This window comes from Leiobunum rupestre, chromosome 4 (genome assembly GCF_980474605.1).
Source record: "Leiobunum rupestre chromosome 4, qqLeiRupe1.1.hap1, whole genome shotgun sequence".
NCBI lineage: Eukaryota > Metazoa > Arthropoda > Arachnida > Opiliones > Sclerosomatidae > Leiobunum > Leiobunum rupestre.
This window is the reverse complement of record NC_143387.1, coordinates 69992568-70018742: the sequence shown is the minus strand read 5'-3', so window position 1 is coordinate 70018742 and position 26175 is coordinate 69992568. Positions and strand designations below refer to the sequence as shown.

Here is a 26175-nt window from a genome sequence, read left to right as displayed (position 1 = left end):
ATTTCTCGCTTCTTGATTGGCCCATTTTGGCCGGACTTTTGCCTCTTCAGGTTAAAGATCCTCCTTGGGTGTAGTCTGCAATTCTGCATGCGGTTTTTCAGTGGCGACGGCGAGAGAGAAAGTCGGTGGTGTTTTCGTTGGCTTTTGTCAATTTTTAGCTTCCCGGAAGAATTCCTTAGTGTAAAAAACGTTTAAATGTTCGTTCTTTAGTCATTTCAAAGGATTAGATCGTGTAAAAATGACGTTAAATTGCGTTCATAGTGTCGCGTTTTGCGTTTTGTTAATATTTCTGGAAGATCACCTAGCCAACGGTCAACAGGATAAAAGTAAGTCCGAATTAACTTCTCTACTCGTTCTCAGGTCATGACCCTCGTGAGTCCGCTCCTTCCTGTCAAAATGATTAAGTAGTGGAGAAGGCCAAATTGATTTTTCAGTAGCCGTTTCTGGTCTATTTCCAAGAACGAAAAGCGGTACGGTCGGCTGAAATATATTTTGGCCCCTTAAAATCGATAAAATCTCGCCGATGTATAGGCCTAGAATGATATATTTTTAATTCAATAAATTTATTTTAGTTTTGTTTATAGGCTTATATCGAGCGTGAATTCACTTAAATGTTTGTCCTTCGCAATTGATAAAAATCAACGAATTTAAACAAAGGGAACGTTTCGCAACGTGTTACATTTTGAATAAAAATATAGATCCTTGATTGCGTCAACAAGCGGAGAATTGGAAACTTCCTTTTCGAAGGATCCAAACACAAAGTAGACAGAAGAGGAGTCGTGGGCGGTTGCGACTCTTCTTTTTCCTTTTCGGAATGTCTTTAGACCGTAACGCAATTATCCACCCCCCTTTTAACAAAAAATTCAGGTCTATTGTTCTTCACGTTCTATAATTTTTATAGAAGTGTTCCGTGGGAAAAAAGGATTTTTTTAACCGCTGAGAAAGTTCGTTGTTTGGGTATATAAATTAATATTTTCTCCGGACATTTTATTCCACCCACGCCCCAAACGAAAGGGACATTATTTTAACGAAATCTCACGGTTTTAGAGCGATAATTGGTCTATTACATAAGCGTAAATAATGTAATAGCTACACGTAGCGCTGGTAGTTTTTCTCATCTCGATAGAGACCTTTGGAAAATTAAAGGTCAATGTTAAAAAAGCTGTTATTCCAATCGATTTTTCCCGCCACTCATTTTCATAATGACTCATAATCACGGATTCATAAGAATGACCCATTACCGGTACCTTTTTGAAAGCGGATTTTTCCCTGAGTGTTTCATCTCCCCCCTTCAGCGAGCGGGTAGTCGTTTTCTTAAAAGCGAGAATAAGGGACTTTTCCGAAAGTAGCGTGTGGTGAAAATACGTACGTGTATGATGGCGCAAAAAAAAAACCCGCGATTTTGAAATTTGAAGAGGGCTACCCTCTTATTAAAATGGTTATTGAGCGCACGGAGCTTTCACTTTGCGTATAATTAGGCGCGGATTAACATAACGCGTCTCATTGAGAGTCGCGGCCTGTTGTATTTTAATTGCTCATATTTTACGATTCTCCCTTTTAAGGATACCGAAAAAAACCATAAACTTAGCACTTCCTCGTGACCCGGGTCACTCCACTCGAAACTATATTCATTTTCTTTTTTTGGAAGGGATTCAAAAATGAACATAGACGTCTCTCTTTATTTATTTTCCGCGTTTTAAACACAATGGGAGAACGTTTATTCTTTATTTTTGAATGGAAAGCTTAAATTATCAACAAGATTATAAAGCCTAGGTAATGACGGTGTGGTCGAAGCCAAGGCCTACAGGCTACAGGCAAATTAAAATATTTTCATAATTAAAATTGACTCGAAATAATGACATTATTTCATCGGAACGTAAAATTGACTATTATAAGCACTCGCGTCGTGTGCGTAGTTAATTTTGAAATTAGAAACCAAAAACGTGTTTTCGCTGGTATTTATCGTCATCAATGTAAAGCTTGTACTCGGTAGCTGAAGTGTAGTGTTTACTCATTTGAAAAAATCGAACTGAATGTCAAGTGGCGTCTCCCATCAATCAAACACGATACTGTCCCTTTAATCGGTCGATCTCAAACTGTTCCGAAGTGGAAAAATCCAGGTGGCCAATCGTGTGGAAAATAGTTTAAATTCCGGGCTGGACAAAAGTTAATTTAGTAGATAATTTGACCAAAAGAAGCCAGGCAGAAATTTTGGTAATTTTAAAACCAAATCTTCTAGCTAGGAATTTCTCCAATATAAATTACGATTGATATTATAGATTTATGCCTTCGAATACAGTAATTACGGTCACTGGAGGGCCCCTAGGCCACGGCCTAGGTTGGCCTAGGCGGAAATACGGCACTGACGAGGATGCTCAAATTCTGATTAATCGGTTTTGTTCTTTGTAAAATATTAATTAACATCGTTGAATGTAAAATAAGCAATATTCACAATAACATTTATTGAAAACTTTTCCCTTATTAGCGACTTTTTGTGAAATTTCACTTTTTGCTATTATTTTCCACTGGCCTAGACTCTTCAATAAAAAAAGTCTTTTTTTGGAACAATTATAAAAATTCATATTGCGCGTGTAAATACGTCGCCATGATAGGTTATAAAAGCAGGCCAATAAGCCTACTAAATAACAAATCTGGTCATGTAGAGGTCACGTAATTTTGAATTTGGCGAATTGATAAATTTATGACGTTAAACTGCGTTACGTCTTCCAATTTGCGGTTTTTTACGCGAGAAGTGTCCATAAAGTGGGTCAGGTATACCTTCATAAATTGAAGGGTTATTCCAGTTAACCCGTAGATTTATTGATATGAATCCCCATTTTATTTTGTTTCGCCGACACACCCTAGCGGCTTTTAAGTTGGGCATACGCCCTTGGGGACCCGCAGAAAATAGATTAAATGGGTTAGAAGAGCAAAACCTTGCATCCCAACGATTTGCGGCTATAATTATCGACGTTAGGTCATTACCCCTGTATATTAACTTCTCCCTGAGCACCGGTTTGCAATTCGTATGATCAATTCCTGTTATGAAAAACGTGTTAATAGCGAAAATGGCACGTAGAATAAATATTTAAACACCTGCCAATTAAAATTTTTCTTTAAGAAGTTACGCATTTGTAAGCAAGTAGTTTTTCGAGTTGACCTTGGAATTTAAGGGAATTGAAAAAAAAGATAAAACTTTCGCATTGCCAGAATTTTCGTAGTACGACGAAATTTCTAAGCAAATTAGCTTTGTTGGTATGAAATTGTTTTCATTTCAGTATTACCAGTGCCGCCGAAATACTCATTTCGGAGGCACCGGTATTACAATAAGTAACGACATATGGTTGCAATCATAGTTCGGTATTTTAATATTTTTTGAGTTGACCTTGGAGTTGATGTATATTGCAAATCAAAAATGCATTTATTTCTGCTTAGAGAGAATGACGTATGTTGGGATTATACGTGGCCATCATGGTCAAATTTTCCACTAGGGGGGGGGGGGGGGGTGCGTCACCGGCGTGCGCATCCATCGCGTCAGAAGACGTCAGATGTAGGGAACCAATCAGATTTGATTTTAATGAAGAATATTGTAAGCAACGCTAATCGTCCCAACACAGTAGAAATACATACTTTCTTGGTAATTTAGTTTACGATTTAATTTGCTCATTTTGCTGATCCTAAGGGGCTTATCGAATTTCTAAGCAAATGAGCTTTGTTGCTTGGAAATTATTTTCTTTTTCATTATAGCAGGGTCCACATAAGTCCTATACGCCGAAATTAAAAGGTGGGTCAAAATGCCGACCCGCCCAGCAACATTTGAATTTATATGAAAGTCCAATAAGAAACTGTTATTTCGTTACAAGTCGTCTGGCGATTTCAAACCGAAAACACGAAACTACGCGAGACAGGAAATTCGTCTCCATATAAATTCAAATTCCTATAAAATCCTATATTTTCAAAAATGTCCTATAACATCCTATATTTTTCCCAAAAGTTCTATAAAATCGTATAATTTTTATATTTTTCCCATTTCAAATCCCGCCCCTCAGTTAAATTGCTAGATTTAGCAATAGGATAAATTCCTATACATTCTAGTTTATACTTTTGTTCTTGTTAACTAGCTAATAGTATATTTTTGTGATAAAATGGTTAAATAGTTTCTATTTTTTATTCACTAACTATAGAATTTGTTTTAAATGCATAAAGTTAGTAATTGAAATGGCATATTTATTATTTAGGACTTCCTATAAAATCCTATAATTTAGAAAAAATAGTCCTATAAAGCCCGATATATTTTGAAATATAATCCTATTTCAGTTGGGGCCCTGATTATAGCGATAAGAAACGAAAAATAACGCAATCGAAGATGTTTTTCAAGTGGACCTTGTAATTTATGCGTAGTGAAAATATGCTCGAAAACCAAAACCTAGGTCTTCAAAGTATTGGCGTTTGTAATTTGAGTCTTATTCGAAAGTTTATCCGATCGTATGACACGATTTTTAAGCAAATTAGCTTTGTTGATAAGGGATAAGTTCCATGATTACAAAATAAACACGGGTTGTTATTTCATCCTTTCTTCACAGTGACGCCAAAAATGATCGAAGTAAGCGCCTCTAGTAGCCTTTGCTCGCGTGAGGTTAAGGCTTAGCGTAAAATTTAAAATGCTTTCAAAGTAAAATGAATTTGGTAAACTAATAATGAATCGAGTATGAACATAAAATGTATAGAGTAATATCGGCGTGACGCATGTCGACGTCACCCATGCTTTTTCCTATAGGTAAAAAACTGCCCTCAAAATGGCGGCCATAGCCCAAAGCTACAGAGCGATACTACTGTATTGCTGGGTTTATACAGACTTGGAAATATCAGGGAATTAAATGGTTGACAGAAATTTTCAGGGAAATAACCATTATTGGTGGATCTTAAAATTAATTTTGCACGTGAAAATACGCCGCCATGTTGGGGTATAAAAGCAGGTAAATTAACCTGCTATACCTTATGATGTAAAAGTGCTGTTGCGCGCAAAAATGTTATTTTTAAATCGGTCAATTTAGTAAAAAACAGTAAAATTTATGAGTTCAAAAAGTTTTTCTTAAAGAGTACAAATTTACACCAATAAGTTATTCCTATTAAAGATTTAACATCATTACTTATTTGATATAATATAATATGATACCAATTGAGTTTAAATGTCAATCATGAAATTAGTTTAATTGAGGTTATCTTGCACCTTGAAAAATCAGGGAATTAGGAGCGGGAAATCCTGAAAATATCAGGAAAATCCGAAAATCTGTTGCCAATAGTTGTATGAACCGTGTATTATTAAATACGCGATTAGTATGGAGATTCGTTCGGCCTTAAATTTATGGGTATTATCGGATTGGCTGAATTTCAATGTAGCTGACCAATGGGAAAAAGGCTACTGGATTTGATAATCCTACTAATTATCCTTTCAACCTCGAAGTACATAAACTGCTAAATTTTCACCTGATAAGCAGTCTAAACAGACGATTTGCTATTTTATACAACGCAAAACGTCTGTTTAGCTGACGAAAATCCAGCAGTTTATTAACTTTATGAAAGGATCTTTTGTCAGTCGTGAAAAAATGCTGTAGTAAGAGAAAGTGGTTATATTATCAGATATAAATGAAATAAAATTTAAATAAGAAATAAAATAAAAATAAAATTTAAATAAGAAATAAAATAAAAATAAAATTTAAATAAGAAATAAAATAAAAATAAAATTTAAATAAGAAATAAAATAAAAATAAAATTTAAATAAGAAATAAATAAAAATAAAATTTAAATAAGAAATAAAATAAAAATAAAATTTAAATAAGAAATAAAATAAAAATAAAATTTAAATAAGAAATAAAATAAAAATAAAATTTAAATAAGAAATAAAATAAAAATAAAATTTAAATAAGAAATAAAAATAAAATTTAAATAAGAAATAAAATAAAAATTTAAATAAGAAATAAAATAAAAATAAAATTTAAATAAGAAATAAAATAAAATTTAAATAAGAAATAAAATAAAATTTAAATAAGAAATAAAATAAAAATAAAAATAAAATTTAAATAAGAAATAAAAATAAAATTTAAATAAGAAATAAATAAAAATAAAATTTAAATAAGAAATAAATAAAAATAAAATTTAAATAAGAAATATATAAAAATAAAATTTAAATAAGAAATAAAATAAAAATAAAATAAAAATAAAATTTAAATAAGAAATAAAATAAAAATAAAATTTAAATAAGAAATAAAATAAAATTTAAATAAGAAATAAAATAAAAATAAAATTTAAATAAGAAATAAAATAAAAATAAAATTTAAATAAGAAATAAAATAAAAATAAAATTTAAATAAGAAATAAAAATTAAATTTAAATAAGAAATAAAATAAAAATAAAATTTAAATAAGAAATAAAATAAAAATAAAATTTAAATAAGAATTAAAATAAAAATAAAATTTAAATAAGAAATAAAATAAAAATAAAATTTAAATAAGAAATAAAATAAAATAAAAATAAAATTTAAATAAGAAATAAAATAAAAATAAAATTTAAATAAGAAATAAAATAAAAATAAAATTTAAATAAGAAATAAAATAAAAATAAAATTTAAATAAGAAATAAAATAAAAATAAAATTTAAATAAGAAATAAAATAAAAATAAAATTTAAATAAGAAATAAATAAAAATAAAATTTAAATAAGAAATAAATAAAAATAAAATTTAAATAAGAAATAAAATAAAAATAAAATTTAAATTAGAAATAAAATAAAAATAAAATTTAAATAAGAAATAAAATAAAATTTAAATAAGAAATAAAATAAAATTTAAATAAGAAATAAAATAAAAATAAAATTTAAATAAGAAATAAAATAAAAATAAAATTTAAATAAGAAATAAATAAAAATAAAATTTAAATAAGAAATAAAATAAAAATAAAATAAAATAAAAATAAAATTTAAATAAGAAATAAAATAAAATTTAAATAAGAAATAAATAAAAATAAAATTTAAATAAGAAATAAAATAAAAATAAAATTTAAATAAGAAATAAAATAAAAATAAAATTTAAATAAGAAATAAATAAAAATAAAATTTAAATAAGAAATAAATAAAAATAAAATTTAAATAAGAAATAAAATAAAAAAAAAATTTAAATAAGAAATAAAATTTAAATAAATAAATATAAAATTTAAATAAAAATAAAATTTAAATAAATAAAACTAAAATTTAAATAAATAAAAATAAAATTTAAATAAATAAATATAAAATTTAAATAAAAATAAAATTTAAATAAATAAAACTAAAATTTAAATAAAAATAAAATTTAAATAAAAATAAAATTTAAATAAAAATAAAATTTAAATAAGAAATAAATAAAAATAAAATTTAAATAAGAAATAAAATAAAAATAAAATTTAAATAAGAAATAAAATAAAAATAAAATTTAAATAAGAAATAAAATAAAAATAAAATTTAAATAAGAAATAAAATTTAAATAAATAAATATAAAATTTAAATAAAAATAAAATTTAAATAAATAAAACTAAAATTTAAATAAAAATAAAATTTAAATAAATAAAACTAAAATTTAAATAAATAAAAATAAAATTTAAATAAATAAAATTTAAATATAAAATGAAATAAAAATAAAATTTAAATATAAAATGAAATAAAAATGTAAATATAAAATGAAATAAAAATAAAATGTACCTAAATATAAAATAAAAATAAAATGTACCTAAGTATAAAATAAAAGTAAAATTTAAATATAAAATTAAAAATAAATTATATGTAAATATAAAACTAATTATAAATTATATGCAAATATAAAATAAAAATAAATTATATGTAAATATTAAATAAAAATAAATTATGTAAATATTAAATAAAAATTACATGTAAGTGATATTTAAATATTAAAAAAATTACATGTAAGTGATATTTAAATATTAAATAAAAATTACATGTAAGTGATATTTAAATATTAAAAAAAATTACACGCAAGTGATATTTAAATATAAAATAAAAATTACATATAAATTATATATATATATATAACTTATAGCAGATTAAAATACTTCGGTTTAGTTAACCCGGTTTAATCTCATTTAATATAGCTCGTCTATATTACCGTCAGTTTATTTAAACATTGCGGGAATGCAATAAATGGGGTATGCGCGAATTCGTCTTCATTGTTGTTGTCGTTTAGCGGAAGTGCTTCTTGTCGAAGCCGCGTTATATTTAGTAGCCCGGAAAGTTGGCTTCTCCGAGCATTTTATTTTTCTAAAAACTCAATAGATCTACAGGTCAGGAAATTCAATAAAATCAACGTACCGGTATTCGTCGCGCACTCGGTGTTTTGCATTTCCTGCCAAATTTATTTCAACAAATACATTTGTTTATTCCGACTATGCTAAGGATGGCGCCTTACGACACTAGGGTGGCTTTACGCATTGTAACCCGGCCACCTGAATTAATGGCTTCAAAAGTCGCTTGATGACTTAGGCCTAAGGTGGTGCCTTGGAGCCTAGCTGATTATTTATTTTTTATTTTCTCGTTTCTTTATAATAACAGCGCGCGACGTACGCTCGTGGACACGTGTTAATTGGAAAGTGCTGTCACGATTAAAAATAAATAAATATGTAACATATTTAATTTAATTATGTCTACGTAAATTAACATTAGTTTTTCTTCTCATCTCAAGCTGGAATTCGTAAGTTGTGAGATTGTGGTTATTCAGTGTGCACTCTTTTTGAAAAATCAAGGGCAGTAGATACAGGGACGAGAAAGTGTTTTGGCGGCCTCTGTTGGAATATATCACCTAAAACGACCTAAACGCAAGGAGAGTTAGTTGTAAACAAAAAAAAAATGGCGGTCACCTAATTTTAGCGGTTCTTGACGAGGCTTAAGTGTTCAAAACAAATGGGCATTTCATTATTTACGTTCGTAGTTTTATTTTTAATTTAATATCAAAATGGTAAAACCTAACTACAATAATACGGTCCATGGTGAACCACGTCTTAACAATGGCCGCGGTTTGTTTACATCTAACTCCCCGTGAATATGAAGACGTTTAAAATCGAATTTTTCCCCCTGCTTTCTCGTCCCTGTATCTACTGTCCTTGGAAAAATAGCGCCATCTACTGACCGGTTAATGAAACTCAATGAATTTTAAATAATAATAATGGCCTAGTTTTCCACCGGGAACGAGGGCGAGGGGGGGGACGTCAAATAAGTACATTCTTAGTAATATTTATTTAATTAATTAATGTGTCAGTGGTAGCTAGGAGCAACGAACACAAGGAGAACGCAGCTAGCCTTTAAACACGCTAACGCAGTGTTGTGTATAAATTTCATTGGACGAGCGTTTACGCTGAACGTTTTACGGGTGGGGGGGGATGACAATTTCCGAATTTTCCCTTCCGACGGCAGCAGGCTCTAAAGCGTCTAACCAATGAAAACTGTACACAAGAAAATGCACGATATTTGACGGGTTGCGTTCTCCTTGTGTGGCGTGCTGTGTTTGTTGCTCCTAGGTGGTAGTAAGAAAAAATTCCGCTACAAGTACAGTGCCATACCATAAGTCTATAATTACCATTCTATAAGTGTGTTATTTTTATTTAATTTTTGATAGCTGTCCTTAATCGCTGTACAAGCCTGTAGTAGCTTCGACATTACTATTTATTAATTAACTAATTTAACAATTAACTGCTAACAGATTTAGCATTAGCAAAAGCTGTATTCACTTTCATATGACTAATCGGTGTGCAGATTTGTAGGAAGTGGTAGAAATGACGTCATACCCGGAAAGATAAGCGCCTCTATCGAGAAAAATATGCAACTGAAAAACCAATTATCACGCGCTTTCAGTAAAAATGTGACACCTAGGCCTGGATAGGGAACCGTTATTTGAAACGTTATTATTGACTTACGCCCATACCTACAATTGTTAGTGTTATTATATAACACGTCATATCGTTCTTAGTGAACAAGAACAGCAGATTCGTCACTGTTTTCCGTCCGTTCATTCCCGCTTTGATATTACGTCTTTAAGGATTACAGACAGCGAGTGCTTTGGAAATATTCTTTGTTAATAATAATAATAATAATAATAATAATAATCAGCTTTGTTAATACCCTGGGCACCACTCTAGGCCCAAGTCAGCTAGCGACTTTTAATGCCTTTAATTCAGGTGGCCGGGTTGAATTGCGTAGGATGGTGGTTGCAAGCCCTTCATGCCACGCGAGTCAACGGTATCTTCCCATTGCGCCGAATCCCATTCGACCGAATTCCCATTAGACCGAATTCCGCCAATGTTTTTGATGAAATTAGCCCAAAGGCGGGTTTTGTATTTTCTAATCGACCGACGCAATATCACAATTGCGCGACCGCAAAAAAAAAAATAGTTTTTCTTTCTACTCCTTTAGGTTAGGTTCGGTTTGGGAACACTGCATTCTGTTCTGACAAGATGCTGAAACGGATAAAACCGTATCCTAAATCCGCCAAAGTGCGGTTTTTTCGGTCGAATGGGATTTGGCGCAATGGAACAGATTCGAGCCAACAGCTCCCCACACTTACAATTACCGTTAACCTCGACAAGTTTTTATGGAAAGGGGGAAACCGAAAATGGCCGACGATTACGCCGCCGAAAATATTTTACTAAACTGATCGGCGGCGTTTTTTACCGTTATTTTGAATTATCGACTAAGACTATAGATCCGAGCGCTGCAAGCTGGGATGTTTCCTCTTGCTGCGAGGCGAAAGTGCTAACCACTTCGCCACCCCACATTTCTCGGCACATTTAGAGCCAGTTGCAAAAGTATTTTTGTCTAGGATTTACCAATTGATATAACTTCTATGGTCGAATCCTCGCGAAGCATAGTTTTGTAACAGGCCCTTAATTTACAGAGCAATTTCAGTCGTAAGCCTGTGTTAACATATGTTTGTTGCATGTTTCAGTTTTACGATACTGCGTGCCAGAGGCGTTGGGAGAGGAATGCACCGAAATGAGTGGTAACGCCGGACTGGACAAACTCAAATGCGTCATTGTCAGAGACAGGTTAGAATCATTAATTAATTAACTAGCTTCGTTTTAGGATGTTCTTCAAACCGAAGATCTCTACGCTGAGGTCGCGTTTCTTTTTTGTTAGACTGTTTTAGTTCTATCGGTTCATAAACATGGTTATTCTTTTTTTGGGGTCCAGAAAACAACCTAAACCGCTAGGTGGCGTTCGTAACCAATGGTTCAAGGTCATTCAAAATTTATCCCAAGAACCATTAGGGGTAGGGGAATGGTTCCAATTAGAAAAATGCGCGCCATCGTGTCAAATTATTTTTGACCAATGGTTCAAGGTCCTTGAAATTTACATTGTTAATAGACCTTTTGGGGTCCAGAAAACAACCTAAACCGCTAGGTGGCGTTCGTAACCAATGGTTCAAGGTCATTCAAAATTATCCCAAGAACCATTAGGGGTAGGGGAATGGTTCCAATTAGAAAAATGCGCGCCATCGTGTCAAATTATTTTTGACCAATGGTTCAAGGTCCTTGAAATTTACATTGTTAATAGACCTTTTGCGGCGTCTGAAATTGAAGCTCGTAAAAATGTTCTGGTAGCCCTGTTGATGAAAAGCTTTTTTCCATACTGTATCTACTATCCTACTGTTAATTATATTAGTTTAAAAAAATAGTTGTAGCGTGGGATATTTAAGGCTTTGTGATTTACCATTCATTTCCTTAGTATTTAAGAGAACTCAAATATTAAAGGTAAGCTTAATTAGTTTTTATGTTTTATGAGTTAAAAGCTTTAAAGGATCAAAATTAGGAAAAGTACACGGGCTAAAATGGCAAGGCTTAGAATCTACAATCGCTGGACGTGGTCTCTATGTCTCTGCTACAATGTAATCAGCTGGGATTCCCCTGGGAAGAAATATTCTTTTTTCATCCTACTGAAAGATCCTGCTAAAGGTGATATTGGGGGGTTACCCATGTGAAGGTGACTTTGGGGGGGGGGGGTCGTAACGGGGAAAATAATAAAAATGGTAGCCCCAGTCGAAAGCGCCGCAAATTATTTATAAACCCTTAAAATTTCAAATTCGAACCTAAAACACATTTTGAGTTATTAGCTCTGTATCGTTTTTTTAGTTAACACCCGGTATAATATTTATCTTACCCGTGTACTCATTCGAAAAAATACATCAAGGAAAATTACATGGTGCGAAATATATCGTATCCAGAAATAGCACCCATGCCTTATAGATAAATATTTTGCACCCAAAATGGCGGCCATAGCCAAAGTTACGGAGTGTTATTACTCTATAGTGATTTAACTGATTTGGTGAGCCTACGAAGGCTCATGTTTCATATTTATAGCCTACATGGGTAAGATATATTTGATAAACTTCTGCTGATCTTAATAGAGGATGTGTATTTACTTTTGTTTGTGGTAGGCTTATAAAACGAATTAGCTTATACCAGAAGTACATAAGTATTCCATCTCACCATAATGTTAATGTTATTCGTTTTGAAACACGTACCATCGCAGGCTCCCGTGGATTTTTCCTAAGACAGGTTTGCCACAAAATTTTCAGATTCAAATTCCCTGACTATTCCCTGGCCATTTTAAGAGATTTTTCCTGACTTTTTAAGGCCAAATGTTTTTTAATTTTATCAGACGTTAACAAATTTAATTTGACTTATATTTCAGTAAAAACGTTATGGCAATGTTGAAAAATTGGCCAAACTTTCATGGAAATAAATGATAATCATAGAATTTACCTTCTAAAAGTGTCAAGATAAAATTTAATTCCCTGACTTTTCTCTGAAGTTTTACAAATTCTTAAAATTCCCTGGTTTCCCGGGCGTGTGGCAACCCTGTAAGACGTTACTTCAGAAAAACATTGTTGGGGGCGAAATGATATTGTTTATAAATAAGTAAACCAATTAGTTGTTAAATTTTACATGGTCTGGCGGTAAATTTGGATTGAAAACATTTATCGATCCGACGAACGTACATGCTTCCTTTTAAAGGAAGAATGAACTAAGTCGAAAAATGATTAAATCGTCTGCTAGCACGCGCTATGAATTATTTTTAACGTAACTAACGCCAATTACCATTAGCTTCTGTGGCAGTAATGTGAAATTCGTTATGGAAGTTTATACTTCCTTTAATGACCTAGATCTCGCAAGAGTTTACTATGTGGTTTCTTTTCGCCTGTTCTCGGACTAAAAGTGTACTCTTTTTACCCTTAAAAGTTTTATTCGCTTGTTCCGGGGATGATAATTACTCCGCCCCATAAACTATTCGCTCGATCCGGAGTATAGAGTAATGGCAGTGTGACGTCACGGCACGACACCCGTGCTTTTTCCTATAGATAAATAATCGCGATCAAAATGGCGACCATGGTCAAAGCTACGGAGTGCCATTACTCTATTAGGGCTACTCTTTTTACTCCTTCTGAAAAGGAGGTGTAAAGGAGTAAATCGGATTTTGCCGTCCGCTAGCCAGAATTTATCCGCTGAAAGGCCACAGGGAGCCATTTTGGAAAAACGTTTTTACTCCGTCTCAATTCTCCACCACAGAATCGGAGTAAAATTACGTCATAGCCTTACTCTTCTTACCCTACTCCGAAATCTCGGAACAAGCGAAAATAAACCAACTATAGGCCTTTATTAAAAGGTGGGTAAAAATGACGACCGTCCCAGCTAAATTTCAATTTATGTGAAAGACCAATAAGAAACTACTATTTCGTTACACGACGTCTGAAACGCAGACGATTTTAAACCGAAAACACGAAACTACGCGAGACAGGAAATTCGTTTTCATATAAATTCAAATATTGCTGCGATGGTCGACATTTTTACCCACCTTTCAATAAAGGCCTATTATATACTGCTATTTACGTTGTCAAATGAGCGAAATTGAGGCTAACATTAACCTTCTCAACGAAATTATGACAATTATTTCCACGCAGACTTCATTGTATGGAAAAAGTGCAGACCGGAGTGGCCGATCTGGTGCAAGTACCCGTGGATGACATTTTCGTGGCCGGCCTGAAATACAATCTGACAGCTTTCATGATGGAGGAAATAAATAGATGTAAATATTTGAATTATTTTTAAAGCGATCCGGACATCCGCCTTCGATAATACGTTCCTACACCCGCGCTGTTGAGAATCAGTTTTTAACGGTTTTTCCCATTTCCAACCCCCCCCCCCTCCCCACCCGTTTGTTTTGGCGACTGGACCTCTAGCCGAATACGCGTACCATCCGGTCGCCGTAGTGAAACGAAGCAGTAATATCCGCTCTCTGCGAGATTTACGGTCGAAGAATTCTTGTCACACCGGGATGGGCCGAACAGCTGGCTACAACGTGCCCGTGGCCGTCCTGATCGCCTCGGGGGTCATGCCTCCCGACTGCCGGGGTGAACTCTACACCGTCTCGCGATTCTTCAACTCCAGCTGCATCCCAGGCTCGTGGACTTCCAGCCCCCATCTTGACGCGAAACTCAGTAAGACGCGTACGCAAATTGCTGACAGAGAAACGAACGTTTAAGGCCTATTCACACGAGACCACATTTTCTCCAACTTTTTTTCGTTCACACGCTACAAAAATGTTGCAGAAATTCTTAAATAAATTCCTTTTCTACTACAAGAATTATAATTTACAATAACATGATAATTTACAAAAATACGATAATTTACAAAAATACGATAATTTACAAAAATACGATAATTTACAAAAATACGATAATTTACAAAAATACGATAATTTACAAAAATACGATAATTTACAAAAATACGGTAATTTACAAAAATACGGTAATTTACAAAAATACGGTAATTTACAAAAATACGGTAATTTACAAAAATACGGTAATTTACAAAAATACGATAACACGCTACAAAAATGTTGCAGAAATTCTTAAATAAATTCCTTTTCTACTACAAAAATTATAATTTACAATAACATGATAATTTACAATAACATGATAATTTACAATAACATGATAATTTACAATAACATGATAATTTACAATAACATGATAATTTACAATAACATGATAATTTACAATAACATGATAATTTACAATAACATGATAATTTACAATAACATGATAATTTACAATAACATGATAATTTACAATAACATGATAATTTACAATAACATGATAATTTACAATAACATGATAATTTACAATAACATGATAATTTACAATAACATGATAATTTACAATAACATGATAATTTACAATAACATGATAATTTACAATAACATGATAATTTACAATAACATGATAATTTACAATAATACGATAATACACAAAAATACGATAATATACAAAAATACGATAATTTACAAAAATACGATAATTTACAAAAATACGATAATTTACAAAAATACGATAATTTACAAAAATACGATAATTTACAAAAATACGATAATTTACAAAAATACGATAATTTACAAAAATACGATAATTTACAAAAATACGATAATTTACAAAAATACGATAATTTACAAAAATACGATAATTTACAAAAATACGATAATTTACAAAAATACGATAATTTACAAAAATACGATAATTTACAAAAAATACGATAATTTACAAAAAATACGATAATTTACAAAAAATACGATAATTTAAAAAAAAAATAATTTACAAAAAAAATAATTTACAAAAAAAATAGTTTACCAAAAAAATTTACAAAAATACGATAATTTACAAAAATACGATAATTTACAAAAATACGATAATTTACAAAAATACGATAATTTACAAAAATACGATAATTTACAAAAATACGATAATTTACAAAAATACGATAATTTACAAAAATACGATAATTTACAAAAATACGATAATTTACAAAAATACGATAATTTACAAAAATACGATAATTTACAAAAATACGATAATTTACAAAAATACGATAATTTACAAAAATACGGTAATTTACAAAAAATACGATAATTTACAAAAAATACGGTAATTTACAAAAAATACGATAATTTACAAAAAATACGATAATTTACAAAAATACGATAATTTACAAAAATACGATAATTTACAAAAATACGATAATTTACAAAAATACGATAATTTACAAAAATACGATAATTTACAATAATAAAAGCATTTATTATTAATCTTATCATTTCATTGTTACCTTTGACCACTATCAAAGACGGGGATTTTTCGGCCTCCGCCGAATATATAGTCCGCTAAATAAAGTGACCTATGTGGAATATTATTAGATTAGAGTAACAGAGTTAGATGAAATTTATTGTCTGCCATTAATACGAAGTAAGAGCTTGTAAGTGTTTGTTAAAAAATTAGCATAGGCTTCGAGCTTACGAGGAGACTACCCGAGGTGATAATCACCGATTTTGTTGAAACTAGGTGGGTATGTAGACCTTATGGTAACATGAAATTTCATCAAGGGAAAAGTTGCAATGGGCATTAGTTTTTCCATGGCAACCGAAAATGTTTTTGACAACACAGTCTGTATATTGTCCCATTGAAAATAACAATTGATAAATTTTTACATATTTTGATCAAATTGACCAAAATTAATCAAAATATCATAAATTTCATTTCATTTGTCAATTTTGATCTATTTTTTTGGTTTTCAAATTTGAATTTTTTTTTTAAATTTTTCACAGGGGTACCCTTAGAAGTGCTCAGATTCCCATGTTATTTTCATACTGTGTTGTCAAAAAAAATTTCGGTTGCCATGGCAAAACTAATGCCCATTGCAATTTTTCCCTTGGTGAAATTTCATGTTACCATAAGGTCTACATACCCACCTAGTTTCAACCAAATCGGTGATTATCACCTCGGGTAGTCTCCTCGTTAGTTAATATAGCGCCATCTGCCTTAATAACAGTCAGCTATGTGTTTCGGTTGAAGCTGTACAGTTGTGCAGAGATAATTTTATTTTGAACGATCAGACAGCTTTCATATAATCAATTTAAAACCGGGTCGGTAGACGGCGATACTTGTGACCAAAATTTAAATTACGCACGAAGGCCGAAGCATGTTGTTGTAAAAATATTTTCCCACTTAAAAATTGATTTTGAAGTACCTCAACCACTTTCATTCGTAATAACATCCGAATACATTCTACTTAAAAAAGATCATGGCAAAGTCTATAAGTTGAGAGGTAATTTTTTATCCATTGAGTTGGGAATATTAATCTAGAGATCCAATAAAAAATCTGCTCCCCGCGAAACAAGTATTTGAAAATTACGAATGTGCCGTCTCCTCAAAAATGACGAGAAAACGTTATCATATGACCCGTGGCGCCATGTATTATTTTTGAAAAAAAATCTTTTTGCTGGAAAACGCGTCTTATTTGAACGAACCATTGAGAGATAGACGGCGCCAAGGGTAGAATGATAAAGTTTTCTCGTCATTTGGGAGCAGGCGGCAGTATTCTTATTTTTAAAAACTTGTTTCGCGAAATACTGAAATCCGACGTTTTGATTGGACCGCTAGATTAATATTCCCAACTCAATGATTTTATCTGTAGTTGCTCTTATTTGAAAATTGCGCCTTTAAAACACAGACTAAGGCCATCTATTGAGCAGATAATGAAGTTACTCGGTCTATCAGTTGTCTCGGGTAACATTGATTTCGAGTATAGTTTTATGCAATCGAAAGGATGCGTACAGATGTTATTAGATTTAAATATTTGAAACTAATCCTTGGTTACAGAAACCGGCACAACCATTTCAAACATTATTGGCCTACGCGAGTTGCAAGTCGAGTTGTTCCGCGTAAATGTAGAAAATATTTTAACCACTTTTTGGCTACAACAACGCTTTTGTTGGTTGGTTTTGATGAGTGACCGAGGCTCAATTACAAATATTTAAATTTCATAATTATCATACAAATTTTTTGGTTACATAAAACCAAAGGCGACATAAGACCCAAAAGTGAGTCAACTCTACCTTTGCGCCCTTTAAAATATTTTCTGAGAGCTATTCTCACAATAGACTACATAGCCTACTAGTTGGAATAGTACTAGAAACACTATATTTAGTCTATGGTCTGGCGCGTTTTCCTCTCTTCGATTTACCATGGATTTACTCACCCGTAGCATATGTAACATAATTACTCATAAGTATGCCATAAAAGTATTTTCGTTAATGAAACCTTGTTCACGGGATATGACGTAAATTACGTCACTTACAATTCCGTGACGAAATACGCGTCATTAACTTTACTGATGGGAAACGGAAGTTAGTGAGAATTCCTCGCGCGTTTCTGGCTTTGCCCATGTCAAGTTTAGCTCGGGCCTCACGATCACGTTATTTCATTTCCATGGTGACCTTTTCAATAGCGCAAGGATTATAAGCATTTTTGCATTTTTGGGTCCGCTTAATGTATGTTCCGCGTGAAACAACGTCTCATTGAATTTTTTCAATGGAAATGTTATACTTATGAGTAATTATGTTACATATGCCCGTAGACATACGTTCTAAAACACCTCACTTGGCGGCGCTAAAGTGGTCTTATGTCGCTTTTGATAAAATTAAATGATAATATTAATAATAAATATCTTTATTGATATAAATTTTGTAATGTGTAGTAGAAGAGGTATTTGTTTAAGAATAAGGAGTAATTTCTTCGCCGGTTAACGCGTGAAATCTGGGCAACTTTTCGCGGAGGGTGTGAACGAAAATGAAACTTGTTTCGTCGATACCCGATTTATCAACATAATATTAAGCGATGTTTTATGTAAAAAGTATAAGCAAAAGTTCAGGAAAAATTCGGTATAACAATAAGCACCAAAAATTATATTTTCCGAGGTTTCTAGATAATGAGAAATATTTACGTCTCAGACAGCTGGCGCCATCTTTAGGTATTTTAAAATGGGGTTTAATGGCGTTAACTCCCTGAAAAGATCTTTTCCCTTTACAAATTTTCCATTTTCCCTAGACCGATAAAATTTAGAAGATCCTTTCACACTTGAAAAGCCATTAGAGGTATATTTTTAAATACGATAAGTCTGATCAGATGGCGCCAACGACCTGAAACGTCAAATTTACAAATATTCTAAAACCGCTAAAAAATGTTAGTTTTTTGTGTTATAGTTTATACACGAAACATTTCTAATAGTGTTGAAATTGTTGTAATATATCGGTATTTATTTCTTTGCCGTCAATAAGTGTTAAATTAGCGCCATCTAGTAGAAATGAAAGCGTTAAAATCGAACCTCCAACGTCTTCGTTCTAAACGTTACGGTGTAAGCAATTTGCGATTTGGTCTCTTGGCCGGACGATTTCAGGTTTAAATATATTGTTTTTGTTTAATAATCGCGTAACAGAAGCCGAAGTTCCTAATTTGTGTTCCTCGTGCAAGGAGCCGAAGCAGTGCGACTCTTCCGACGAGTACGGCGATTACAAAGGCGCCATGAAATGTTTGCTGGAGGGCAATGGCGACGTCGCCTTCACCAAGCTGGAGTCAGTAGAGACCTTCCTGAGAGAGAACCCGTCGAAAAGCCATCAGCTGGACCTTTTGTGCGTGGATGGAAGCCGTATGCACGCCGAAGAGAGCAACAGATTGCCGCTGTGCACCTGGGGAAGGAAACCCACGACCGCTTTTATGGGTTCCTATTCCAAAAAAGGTCCGTCGAATTCCTCCTCCGTGTAGGCCGTAGGATTGAAGGCTGCTTTTCACCATAGCAAAAACGCCAAAAATTAAGTGTAAAGCTTGTTTTCCACTAGCGCGCGTCATAATGTTATTTTCTTTACGCGCGTAAAAACGTTTGAACGTTTCAAAGCTGAGAAACGCGTCGTTGCGCGCGCCAGTGGAAAACAAGCTTAACGCTTAGTTTCCACTAGCGCGCTCCATATTTGTTCAGGGTTCATACAGACCTGGAAAACTTGAAAACCTGGAAGTATCAGGGAATTCGATTGTCGACAAAAAAGTAAGGGAAATATCAGGGGGATTCCTATTTTTTAATAAAAATCATTTATGAGGTCAGAAAGTTTGCCCTGGTGAATACCAGGGGCGTAGGAACGTTTTAGATGTTGGAGGGGGCAAAGAGAAACCAAAAGGGGTCTGGAGAATTGTTTTGAATTTTTAATCGAGTGTAGCTTCTCCGAATGCATGTGTACCTTTTACTACTATGTAAATTGGCGGGAAAAGACTGAAATTTAAACACGGTTGAGGTTCTATAAGTTTTTTATGCTTATAAAATGAGAATTTGAGACTTGTGAAGATTTCTACTGACCAAAACGTTGGAGGGGGCAATAACATTAGTTGCCCCTCCCAGCAAAATTCTAGGGAGGGGCATTGCCCCCCTTGCCCCCCTGGTTCCTACGCCCCTGGTGAATACAAATTTACATCAATAAGTTTTTCTTATTAATGATTTGACATTATTTTTTCTTTATTAATATTGAACTATTTTAACTTAAATGACAATCATGAAATGAGTTACTCTGTAAATCTTAGTTTTATTTTATCTTGCACCTGGAAAAATCAGGGAAATATTCGTGGGAAAACCTCGAAATATCGGAGAAATCGGGTTGCCAATAGCTGTATGAATCCTGTTGTTTTACGCGCGTCGAAACGTTTTTACGTCCCAAAGTTGAGTGACGCGTTGTTACGCGCGCTAGTGGAAAGTGGAAACCAAGCATTATGCTTGGCTTAATGGAGACTTTTTGATCAAAAAATGTATTTGACCAAAAGGAGACCTTTGGCGTCGACGTTCGCCGTGGTGGAACTTTTGCACCAGTGGAAACCAACCTTTTGGGTTTTAGATTATAAAACTTACCCAAGATGTTAGAGTTTTTGGCTGTATTGTAGTTTCATCCCAGCACAGGATGAAATCCTGAAACCATTCCTCCTGGGTAGAGTTGCAAGTTATCTGCCCGTCTGCTCCTTTGGTTTTCTGTCTCCCCTTTCCATAAGAACTCACGGCTCGTTTTAAAGTAATAGCTAGTATAGGGACGATAGTAGTTAGCCGTGGCAAAGCTAGCCACAACACGTGGTAAAAATTATTCCGAATCGCTGTGAAAATAGCCCTCTGTCCTGTTGCAATGCGGGTTAGAAAGAGACCCAACTCTTTTTTTAAGTAGTGAAATTGAGAAAAAATCGTAAATTTTTAAAATTCCAGACGATATGCCAAGTTACCACAGAACCATCAGCCAAATATACAACAATTTTAAAAGCAACCGTCCTAAGTGGTTCGAAAAGGTTTTGGTACGAAGTTCCTCGACGTCCGACATCGTCCTGGTTCCTAGTTCGAGGCAACTCTACACGGATTATCTTGGTATTTGCTTCCCGTTCGTCTCTATTTCTACTTGAACTAATTCACGCAGAAACGTTTCGCTTCCCCTAAAGCGTTCCAATGATTATTCCCATCCCTCTGCCGGTGAAAAAATGGGTATCTCACCCTGCGCATATACGTGGGTGTCGCGTGGAACGATCCTGTTTCGTAGCTCCTCCTGGTGGCCAGTGGCGTAGCTGAGAACTCAAGAGGCCCCCCCGCAAAAATCTCTCTGAGGCCCCCCTATTTAATTTTTTTATGGTTAGCGGGGCACCCTTGAAACTCGAGGCCCCCCCGCACCGCGGGCCCTGCGGACCATCAGCTACGCCACTGCTGGTGGCATCTAGGAGCAACAAACACACCATTAGATAATTAATACGCAACATCCTACTTTCGTCGCGTTGAAATATTAGACCGGTTAAGTCAGCGCATGAAAACTTGTAACTTGTAGGATTGTAGACGTACCTTTATGTGTACAGCCTGAACCCTCTACAAGTTTTCCCTACACGTTTGCGAGGCATTTTCTGGCGCTTTTATACCGATTTTATCCGGTAGAGGGATACATACACTAAAGGATTTGTATACCCCCGTACCGTTAAATAAAAACATACCGGGTATGTAGAGGGATAGGAATAGTCTTAGTCAGGGCCGGATTAACCAATAGGCCGAATAGGCCTGGGCCTAGGGCACCAAGCCTACAAGGGGCACCAAGAGGGTTCGAAAAAGTACAAAACTTTAATCATTTGCTTTTCACAAAATATTTTATGAACCAAAAACGTTTGATTGTCACATTCTCTGACGGACTGCCGTCTGGCCCCTGACGACATACTAAATCTGGCAGCAAAATCAATTTTCCTTCAATTTCTCAATTATAAATTGAGGAAGCGCCTAGCACGCTTCGCTCGATATTGAAAGGGGGCACCAAAATTAACTTGGGCCTAGGGCCCCATAAAGTCTTAATCCGGCCCTGGTCTTAGTTAATAATTCAAAATAACGTCCGAAAAAGCCGCCGACCAGTTTAGGAAAATATTTTGGCGGCGCAAACGTCAGCCAAGTAAAACGTTCTCATCCGACCAAAAAAAAGATTGCAGTGTAGCCAAATTAGGATTTTGTTTGAAATACTCCGAAAATGGCCAACTTTCGTTTTCCCGCCATATCTGGAGGAGCGTTTGAGTGGCACCGAAACGTTCCGGTATTAATTAGTTCAAGATCCTTTTCTGTTCTCGATTTTTAACAATTGTCCGGCGTGTGACAGGTAATTATACGAAATCCATCCAGCGAGAACTGCCTAACTGCGACGGTAAATCCATCAGTTTATGCGTCACGTCCCTGATTGAACAAAGGAAATGCGAGGACTTGGCCGCCAGCGCTTACACCCGAAGGATCCAGCCTGCCCTGAGGTGTCACTGGGAAAGTACGGACGCCGATTGCATCGACGCCGTCTATTCGCGCAAAGCGGACATTATGGTCTTGGAAAGCAGTGACGTCTATCGGACTGGAAGGTCAGAGTTGATATTTTCGCCGTGGAGGGAAGAAGCTAATCGCGTTTTCCATTTGACTGCTCGAGATTAATTGATCTCGATCCTATTTTGGTCTAAGCTCCGATTGAGCTGTCCAAGCGTGTTGGAACACGCGAAAAACTTGCTCCGAGAGCGATCTCGGAGCTCTCGGAGCGCCTGGGAGCAGTAAATGGAATGCGCGATAATTGACCCGAGTAGATTCGAGCACGCAAATTAAACGCGAAACGTTGATCGGGGTGGTCTCGAGCGCTCGAGAGCAGTCAAATCGAAAACTCTGTAAGAGAGTGCACTCGATGGGTATTCATCAGACTGGATCGATTGCAGCGCCACACAGTTGTAGAGATGTCAATTATAAAAATTAGTAATTTTTTTTATTGAAAATAGCTGACTGTAAAATCTGTTTCATAACCGTAAAACAAAACAAATGCATTAATTATTTTTTGACCCAAACAAAGATATGAAAACATTGATAAAAACTGAAAATAATTAGTTTTTTCAGTCAAAATAACTAAGGCATAAGTATATGGTTACCTCTACCCCATAAAGATGGCGCCACGGTCAATTGAGCTTCACTTTCGTAGGCGGGGCTTCAGCCACTGATGAAATTCGCACTCAGCAAGACTTGATATATCTTGATTTACGTAACCAATATCTAATTTTTTCCCGTTAACCCTTGGTTTTGACTATGGATGGGCGTTTAAATGACAAGGCTCGAATGGGGAATGCGCTCTCCTAGTTTCTTTCCCGCAGGTTTTCGTAGTTTTTAACATTTAAATCTAATCCTGTAGAGATAAAGATCTGAAACCCTTGGCTACCGAAATCTACGGCAATGGAGAAATGTACTATTACGCCGTTGCCGTTCTGAAAGAAAACAGTCCCATCAGCGAACTCGCTCACTTGAAAGGTATCACGTTGACTTCGGTTGTTGTCCCATGAACCTTATCGCCGATATGAATGGCAAGGCTTAACGGTTTTATGGACTCGGAAAAACGTCCTACCGTCTACGCAGTGGCCTAAATAATGACACCGCAATGTGGGGCCCCCCCCGGCTTAAGTTACCCCATAATGGATGGGTCCCTTATTAACGCCACTGATTAAAGGGGCCCCCCAAAGGGTTTAGCTACTCCACTGCGTCTATGAGATAATCTGCAAATGGTATAGTTTTGTATTACACTGCAGAAAAAATAGTAGACGACGCGAGGTTTTCACGGGAAATCGAAATCGTCCCTCTATTTAGGCTGCGTTAAGTAAAACGCAATTTTTTTACCAATGTAGTGGCTACCTTATATGTGCAAAGCCTTAAATAAAAGTCCGTCTATAACTAATCTAAATAAAATGTTTTTTTCGTAATTACTTTGCATTTTTATATGTAAAACAATAGAATTATCGAACAATCGATCGTTTATAATGTTTGCGTCCTTCTTCGTTTGTCGAGACGGCACTATAACGTTGAGCTACGAAATAACCCGCTCTTCCAGATGATGACTTCGTTAAGCAACCCATGAGCAAATTGGTGTTGAAACCCAAAACGCGAAAAACCGTACTCAACGGTGAGACCGTTGAGCGTGACTAAACGCTGTCTTAGAAGCCAGTAAAAGTTAAGAACCGTTGCTACGTTTAGTTACACGACTCTTTATTTTAACTCGTTAAGCCTTGCCGAGTGTAGTGGGAATAAGGTGGCTTGAGGACCTTGCCAAAACAAAGATAACATGGAAATCTTACCTTAGATTTGAAATAACTGCTTCGCGCGTAGTCATTAGCGTTTACCCACTTCCTGCCGGAACTCGAAATAAAAATAGCTCCATAGTTGCTATGGTCAACTATAGATAAGACCACTTTTCGTGCAACGGCCCGTCATGAAAATTGGCCGTGATATCACTGATAGGACAATACAGCGACCGATGTCAGTAAACGATTCGTTAGTAAAACGTCAATTATGAAGCTCTCAGAATTCGAATCTAGAGTACGGAGATCTCTATTATCTTTTGGCCAAAGCAAGGGATATAAAGTCGGTAAAACAATTTTAATATCACGTTCTTTTCTGCCTAGGGAAACATTCTTGTCATACTGGTTTGGGTCAGACGTCGGGTTGGATAATACCGGTTGTGGCCTTACTTCAAGATAATCTCCTGGAAACAGCCGGTCGAAACTGCGACCGACTAGGTCCCGTTGCCGATTTCTTTTCGGCGTTATGCGTCCCTGGTTCCAACAACACGCAGCTCGTCAGGAACGCCACGTTGATCGACCGCCTTTGTTCGCAGTGTCAAGGTGTGTCACTTGCATTCTCGGTCGTGTAACCATTCTCTGACCTTTTGGTGTCAACATTCAGGAGACGATCACGGCACTTTCCGTTGTTCGAAGGGAGCCGAGGAGTTGTACAGTGGTCAGATGGGGGCCTTCCACTGCTTGGTGGACAACCAGGGCGATGTGTCCTTCTCGAACCACTGGACGCCCATGGAGATGACTAAAGGACGGGGCAAGCAATTCTGGGCCAGAGGACTACGTTCTATGGATTTTAAGCTTCTTTGTCGTCACGGTGGAACCGCTAGCCTGCAAGAGTATGAAACTTGCAACATGGCGCGAGTTCCAGCTCATAATGTAAGCTCTATAATTTTTTTTTCAACAAACAAGCTTCGCAATAAGACTGAAAGTGCGCTGACCTCACCATAAAAATATCTTGGCAAAACTGCCTAATTTTTGTTCCTTATTGTAATTGAACTGCGTATTCCTAGGTAATGATCTCAACCAAAGCGTCGGACGAAGTTCAAATGGATGCCTCAATTTTCTTGGCCAAAGCGGCTTACGCCTTCGGGCCATCCTCAACGACGCATTTATTTAAATTATTCGGTACCTACCAAGGCGTCCAAGATCTGATCTTCATCGATCACACGACAACTTTGAGGATTTTGGACGATAACGAAACTTATCAGACAGTTTTGGGGGACGAGTTTGAAAGCGCCATGAAAATTATCGAACCCGACGAATGCCTGGACATTTCCTGCGCCGTTCTACCGCAAATTTCCATTACGTTAATATGTATTCTAGGCTTACTTCGCTTTTTCGCCTAAAAACCAAAATCGAGTCACTAAAAATCGCGTTAGCTTCGAATTTTTGTACAAACTTTTACTAAAAGAAAAGAGGTGCGGAGTTTTAAATTTACAAGGCCTAATAACTAATGCCATAAGTTTATAATTACGTTTCGAAGAAGTGTCAGTTCCCTATCTTCCGCGTCCTAAATTTTTACTGAGAGCCATTTCTGAAATGACCACACATTTTTTTGTGGACTTCAGACTAAGTCATTATGCCTAATTGTTTAGCCGCCATTGTGAGAGCGTGTTGGGAGCTGTGTCTTAG

The 26175-nt window shown here is 34.8% G+C and overlaps 1 protein-coding gene across 1 annotated transcript; it reads left to right on the top strand.

The window, feature by feature from the left end:
* Positions 1-65: 65 nt before the first annotated feature.
* On the top strand, positions 66-26175 carry LOC149948881 (transferrin-like). The gene is made up of 11 exons (XM_090174054.1): positions 66-326; positions 10978-11077; positions 13990-14114; positions 14269-14526; positions 19355-19654; positions 21149-21304; positions 22557-22803; positions 23610-23725; positions 24871-25089; positions 25151-25419; positions 25554-26175. The coding sequence occupies exons 1-11, from the start codon at positions 239-241 to the stop codon at positions 25887-25889; spliced, it is 2214 nt and encodes a 737-aa protein (XP_090030180.1). The 5' UTR covers positions 66-238; the 3' UTR covers positions 25890-26175.